This window comes from Pantherophis guttatus, chromosome 1 (genome assembly GCF_059756535.1).
Source record: "Pantherophis guttatus breed Tessera chromosome 1, ASM5975653v1, whole genome shotgun sequence".
NCBI classification, from domain to species: Eukaryota; Metazoa; Chordata; class Lepidosauria; order Squamata; family Colubridae; genus Pantherophis; species Pantherophis guttatus.
The window spans coordinates 286729767-286737234 of record NC_142063.1 but is presented as its reverse complement, the minus strand read 5'-3'; the positions used below and the strand labels follow the sequence as shown (position 1 = coordinate 286737234).

Sequence of the window (7468 nt, the reverse complement as noted above, 5' to 3'; positions counted from 1 at the left end):
TATAAGTCACCTTTGAACTTCGCTGTTTTCAGTAAGAAAACAAATTCTGCTCTCACTTCCTTGCAAATAAATAAATTGCCTGTGTGTCAGTTTTAAATCCTTTTTCTTTAACATAATTTAAATATTAGGACTCTGCACATTTTAGAAATGACTTGCAAAATGTGCTTCAGACCTGACGTAATCTGAGCCCTTCTCTATAAAGCAGCCTATTTTTCAGTCTTCTGCTTAAACCTAAAAAAGATACCACAGCCTTAAGGAGTCATCAACTCATCAAAAGTGACTATCACTCTTCAAGCAGCCTCCCCAACAATGTAATCAAGGGTTTTGAAGATAAAATCCAATTTTGCCTAAATATCAGTTGCACAAAGCAAAAGAACTATTTCAGAAAGTCGGTTAACACTAGCAAAGTACCCCTGCTTGAAGTGCTAAAGAAGCTGCCCTACTCTTCAATCACTGCATGCATGCCCAAGTGGCTAGACATAAGCAGACCTTCAGATAACTTTTGAAGGAGCCATATGAGGCTTCCAAAGGACGTGGTAATTCAAAGCTTTGAGGAGGGCTGCTTTGCTCATAGTAGAGTGGGCATTTATTTCAAATCTATATATGTATTAACTGTATACTCCAATGTGCACAAAAATAAAACAATTGTTCAATTTTGTAAGAAAACAATCCCCCCCCCTTGGGACAATTCACTGAACATCTGTCTTTTCTGAAATCACTTAACAAATTATAAAGTTAGGTAGGAAAACTATGTTGACGTATTTATATATTGCGTATTTTAAAATGGCATATTTCACAAAATACGAATTCTATCAGAACAGCCCTTTTTCTATACAGTCTTCTATCAGCTGCATTTCCTAAAATTTGACTCCTACAGATTGGATATACTCTAGTAATGTGACACGGAAGCTGCCAGTTTTCTGATGGGGTTTTGGCTCTGTAAGAGAAACACATATTTTTTGCCCCAAATTTAAGCTTTTTAAATAGTTTTTCTATTTCCTCCAAATGTTACCCCCAGATCCACCCTATGAAGCAGGTTGGGCTGGAACAGTGACAGACCTAAAATCACTCCAGAGTCAAGTGGTGCCAGAACTTGATCTTCCTCAGCCCCGGATGTATCATAAAGAGCTAGAATGTTTATGCCAAAAAGAAAACACATTTTTAAATTATAAGGATTGTATTGGCAATGCAAAGAACGGACAAGAAATCACAACTGATACATGAGTTCAGAGAACACACGCTGTAAACATTTCTTTCAGCAAGACATTTTTACCTCCTTCCCCTCACCTCAACGCTTCACAGACCAGTAAGAGAACAAACAAGAACAAGTTGAACTATCAATTGATCAAATCTTTCTAATTTTCTCTTTGTACTCTGGACATTTGGGCTCTGAATCAACATGAAGTCATTTTTCAGGACTGGTATAAATTTTGTTTTAAGGTTTCTAGGCACACACTCTTAATATTTTTAAAACACTTAAATAGTTTCCCTAGGAGAAGGTCCCAAAACGGGGCCTCTAGTTACAGCCAAAGTAAATAAAAGGAAGGCAGATAATTTGTGTACCAGACTCCATATACAAGCTTATCTACCACCAATCACTCTTTAATAACAGAAACTAAAATCAATCTTGCAATGAAATCTTCCTTCTGAAATATTCTAACTTGCGATGAGCTTAACTAGAAATATAATCTGAAAATTTGATAACATCTGTTGTATTTAAAGCAAAATGACTCTGACCTATTGGTTGCATCAGGATAGTCGGAAAAAGTGACAAAGTTTCTCATCAAATTATTTTAAAGCCAAGGCTATGAACTGTAGATGTCAGATTATTTAATCGCTGTCACTTCCTATTGCAAATAAACACTCAATTTGTTGTTTTACCCTCTAGTCTGCTCAGACAAAAAATTGTATTGTATGGAAAAGAAATTTGTTTTGAAACATGGTCAATTCTTGCCAAAAGAATCTTAAAAGGTAAATCTTTGTTTTCGAACTCTCAAAAGAGATTTAGCAAATCTCAGAACTGAATCTCCAATATTAAGTGCTTTTGTATACTTCAGCTTTGAAAGAAAAGGAGAGCTTTAAACTTCCATTCTTCTCAATATATTTTCAATAGAGGAATCTAGAAATAAGATGAGATGAGATGATGGCAATTAAACTACATAACTGCTATTGCTAAAGTGAAGTATTAGCTATACTATACCTGAAGTGGCTCTGAAAGCTAGAACTACCGGTATTTATTTTAGCTAAGATTAAGATTTACTGGCAGTGTGCAAACATTTCTGAATTCAAAATATTGTGAGTTCAAAACAGTGGTTTCAAACAGTCTAAATGTTCTGAAACATCCCATTATAAGCATAAAACTATTTCAAACTTGAAGCAAAATTGTTTTGAGACTTAAACAGTTCCAGTAAGAACCACCATTCTAAACTTAGAATAATTCTTTCAATCGCAAAACATCTTGAATTCAAATATTTTGCTCATTTCTACAGTGTGTAGAATTTAAAAGTTCTCCTGTGCTAGTCAACTTTAATGGAGATAAAATCTATATAGAAACTTCTGCTTTCCCACATCAAATCCGTTTTTGACCATTTTCTTTGGGAGCTGAGACCTGGCTGATGCCTTCACTTACAAGACAGTCATATTTCTTTAAAACACAACATAGGCACCACTCACTCAATTACAAAGTCAGTATCTTCCTGCCAATGTGTGCAAAGGTTCAGTTTTAAATTTCTGAAGCCAAAAGAAGATGCTCTCTTTAGAAGTATGCAGCTCTTTCACAGGATCTAATTTATATAGTTCCTCTAAAGCCAATTCTCTAAATTGCAAATCTCCTTTACTTTCTGAAGGGAAAGTACTGGGTATAGAATTCAGAGAGGAAAATACTTGCATTGCCATATTTGAAAGTGGAGAGTGAGAAAAAGCATAATATATTTACTTGCATAGAAGCATGAAAGTCCAACTCTGATGAGAGTTGCAAGTTATGTTGACAGCAAGTGTACCTAAATTACTAATTCAAAAATTCTACCTGTCTGGTTCCTTCCTGCTAAGACCTGAACTCTCAAAAATCTCTAGGCTGCATTCACAAGCCAAATTACAAAAACCAAGTATGCTTCCCAGTGGAATCACAGAGAAAGGAACAAGAAAGATTACTAAAAGTATATTCATTTTTCTGTCCTCCTTTAAATAGTTTTGTCAAAAGTTGTCTGGCCTTCCATTTTACAAAATGCCACGTGTTCAGTGCATCCTCTTCTTTTGTTGCCTACTAGTAGAGCCCAGATGTCCGGGGGAGGGGGGAAGCCCTAGAAGATCCAGTGATGATCCATTCAGAAGAACGTGCACTGCTCCAGTCTTAACGTGGCCAGGAAGCAGGTACTTATATACTGCACGGTTTCCAATCCAAAGCTTTCTCCCATTTCTCTTGGATTGAGTCCTTATCATCCAATCGAACCACTTTGAAAAGTGTTTTTCTCCGTGGCTCCCTGCTGACTATTCCACACCTGGGTCATTCCCCATACTCTAAGATGTGACAAGAGAGTAATCACAGGATGAAATGTCGTCTGATGAAGGATAGAACAGTTTCTTTCGATAGTTTCTCTGAATCTTCTTTTTTCTGAGAGTCGTGCATTTTGATACCATCATCCCATTCCCAGAAGAGGCGACCAAAGTAACAAATGCTGCATGCAAAAAAGATATAAAACAGTGTAAATATTTGGCTGAACTGATGAATACAAGGCATTTATTTCATTGGTAGATTTATAGCCATCCTTTCCAGCATGATAGGGTGGTACACGGCATCATCCAATTTTTCCTAGAAACAACTATAAACGGGTTGGGCCGAAAGATAATGAATGGCATGCAGTCAACATTGGAACCTTCATAGCTATGGGTCTCCCTGGTCCTAACCTAACAGACTCCCTGGTCCTAATCTTTATACCTGCAACCTGATTGCAGGTATAAAGACCCCCAATCATGAACATTTCTAGTTTCTCAAAAGTATCAGGGCAAATGTATGTGCCTGAGCCAAGTAATCATGGACTATATCAGATTAAATCAGAGAGACCCAATCTTGAAGGCCTATGGACGAAATCTTTAAGGAAAATATAAGCATAATTATTTAATGACTATTATTAGAGTTGGCTCACTTACAGAACTATTGTTATCATAAGCACAGCAAAACCTATCACGACAAGCAAATTATAATGCTAAGTATGAGGCAGCAGGGGGCCTGAAATATAAAAATGCTCATCTGAATCCCGATGTTCTGATCCAAAAGAATTTAACATTTATATCACACTGATATCACCACGCCTTTGGCATGGTGTGCATTTATTTTCAAAAAGAAACAAATTATATATGCTTAATGGTATCTAGCCATACTAATAAAGGAGAATATTTGTAGCTCAGGCTTAACATGAGGGGCCTTTGGTGCTGAGCTTGCTTGTTTTCTTGCAGTTGTCTCATTATCCAAACTAGGTAACCTCATCAATGCTAGTGACTGATGATGTTACCTAGTTTGGGTAATGAAACGTCTGCAAGAAAACAAGCAAACTCAGAGAGCACCAAGGATCTTTCATATCTAGCCATTTTTAAATCTGAAAAAATATGAAATTCTGGGTATAACTTCACAAATTAAATTAGTTCTTATTCTGACATTTGGTTAGTCTGCTAAATTTATATTATTAAGACCAAAACAATCCCTAAACTTAATCAATGTGTTCCTAAGTGGCTATAATGGACAGTAAAGGAAAAGAAAGAAGGGTGGGAGAGACAGAATTATGGATTATTCATATTATTTTTATTCTTAAAAAAAAACCTGCATGCATACAAATATACGGCAGAGAATAGCCTCTAAAATAAATGAAACAGTACTCTGGGGAATTTATGAAACCCTCACCTCTTTAGCCTTTATGGACACAGCAACCAACTCTAAAAACCAGGGCAGGGAGATGAACCAGTATGGCTAGGAACTATGGTAGGTTGCATTACCTACAGCAGGACCTTTCCAGCATCTCCATTCTAGATACCCTGAATGATCCCGGTAAGGGAAAAGATTAAAGATTAAAATCCTAATCAATGTCTATATGTTTGTTTTTATACATTTCCATATCCATTCTTCTTTTTTTTGGGGGGGGGGGGGGTCAGCATGTCAAGAGTGAAACTTTGGCAGCTATGTGCCTCTTCGTTTCAACTTGCCACTAGAATGGGGGGGGGAGGTGTTGCTTTAGAATGGATTAGTTACAAAAGTGAAATCTTTATGATTCCGCTGAAGACCGTGAGTGCCTTAAACCTTTTCAAGGACATCACGATGGATGGAGTTGAAGCACAGAGTTCCCATAACAAAATGAACTTGTTTACATGGACTACATGAGAACTTGGGGGTTTGGCTGGGGAAATTATCCTTTAATTCTATGAACTGGTGTTTGGGAACTTCAGAGTTAGTTTTGCTTTGACATTACCATGCAGTGTATTCAATAAACAGTAAGATTTTCAGAAACGGAATAAACATGGGAGTTTTATTTGGATTCTCGAGCTGGATGTTGACACTTACCTTCTATTGTTTTGCACAATTACATTGACTTAATTACTTTATTTTGTGGCATTAGCTTTACATTTCCCCATGAAAGTCCATAGTTAGCAAGGGAGGGAGAGGAAATTGCCAAGAACTACAAAGTGGAAATGTCTATTTTAAACTGGATTTGTAGACTCAGAGCATTAGAAATCAGTATCTGATCAAAGATGGAGAATTTTTTGTCTTTACTCCAATGCCTTAAATGTCTAACTTCACCTAGATCAAATATTCTGCAGAATCAGAAGGACTGCTACTGCAAAGGCACCTAAATCTATACATAGAAGATAAAATACCAAAAACTGTTTTATTTGTATATCATGTCAGAACATAGATGGATGGGATGACAGCCCAAAATAGAAATTGAGAATTTTAAAGCATCTGGCAAGGGAAATGAAGTAAACTCCCAAGAATATATAAAAATGGTTTACATAGAAAGATCTGACAAAATAAATGCAGTAGGAACTATAGCAATTTTCTAGATAAAAGAAACTGTGTAAATACAGAACTTTTTATATATACTTAAAAAAATTGTGTGCTCATGTAGGTACACCTGTCCCTTATTTGAAACCTTCTTACTGAATAAGTATTCCAGAGCTCAGATTCTCTTCTTGATTTGAGGCTGCTGACAAATTGATAAAAACCAAGCACCTCACAGCAAGAAATGTAACAACCAGGCCCAACAATTACTGGCATTTAATATTCACAGTCTATTTAGTTACAGTATTTTAAGAAATGGATTATTGGACTTGAAACATTGTGTCAAGAACATATATCAGTGTCTATTTATAAACACACTAAAGCTCGCATGGTAATGCAATGCATCCATTACTAAAACCACACTCAGAATAAATCTAAAAATACCAGGGCTGAAGAAGCTTCCGTCTCCTAGTGAAGTACTGTCAGGAAAAGTATTCGGTGTGATGATAAAAGAAAGAAGAAAGTTTGTACAAAACATTATTTACTGTGCTTAGAGAGCAAAGAAAAGAAGCTCAAAGGATTCACAGTATCTGTCAAAACCCATCACTGAAAGAGGAGGAAAACTAGAAACAAATCAGGAAAATCACAAATCTTGGCAGTCTTGCATGTGAGAACTATATTTCACCATCATTAAAAGGAGAAACTAAAGAATAAAATATTTACTATGCTACCCCTCCATCCATCCAGTTACTCCTTTAAATGGTTTTCCCCCCATTATTCTTTTAATTTAAAAAATGGGAAGCTGTAATGCTGCAAAGATAAGCATTGATCTTTAGGATCATGTTTCTTGGAAAAAGTACATCAGAATCTGTAAATAAAAAGGGGGATGGCTGCAGCTCACTGTTCTCTTTGCCCATATGCACACTTTCTACATAGCAGAAAGCATGAAGGAAACCTAGAAGTGATAGCAGGAAACAAGATGGCAAATAAATGAAAGTTTTGTGAATATCCATAACTATGATTGCAACCTATCTCCACTCCCACCCAAAATAATAGCAATTTTAGAAGCGCGCCCTCACCATGTTCTCAAAATTTCAAAAGTGCAAATATCAACTAAAATATTTCCTGTCCCTGGCATGGACACAAAGTGGGTAGAATGACAAAGATTGGTAAGGAATAGATGAGAAAACTTACAAATTAGGTGCTAGTAAAATTGTTTAAACTATTTTGAGAAAATTGAGAAAAAAAGTTGTTCTTAAGTTCTTACAGAAATTCAAGTGAGAGAGTCAGAGAAAACCCTGAAGTTACAGAGTGAGAAAATGGAAGAAAGATAATATAGAAAATCGGAGAAAATTTCATCATAAAGTTATGAATGAGAGATTAAGCATCTCTGAGAAATAAATCTGTACATCTCTAGCTGACAGGAAAAAGAAAATCCAGCCTTCCTTTATGGCATAAAAACAGTGAATGGTTGAGCACATT

The 7468-nt window shown here is 36.1% G+C and overlaps 1 protein-coding gene across 4 annotated transcripts in view; it reads right to left on the bottom strand.

Moving 5' to 3' along the window:
* Positions 1 to 1158: 1158 nt before the first annotated feature.
* Positions 1159 to 7468, bottom strand: part of CMTR1 (cap methyltransferase 1) — a 39371-nt gene continuing 33061 nt past the window's right edge. For all 4 annotated transcript variants that reach the window (XM_034428039.3, XM_034428038.3, XM_034428040.3 and 1 more), the window contains exon 24: positions 1159 to 3674. In XM_034428039.3, the coding sequence (XP_034283930.2) occupies positions 3539 to 3674 (136 nt within the window). In that variant the 3' untranslated portion in view covers positions 1159 to 3538. The remainder of the gene's footprint in view (positions 3675 to 7468) is intronic.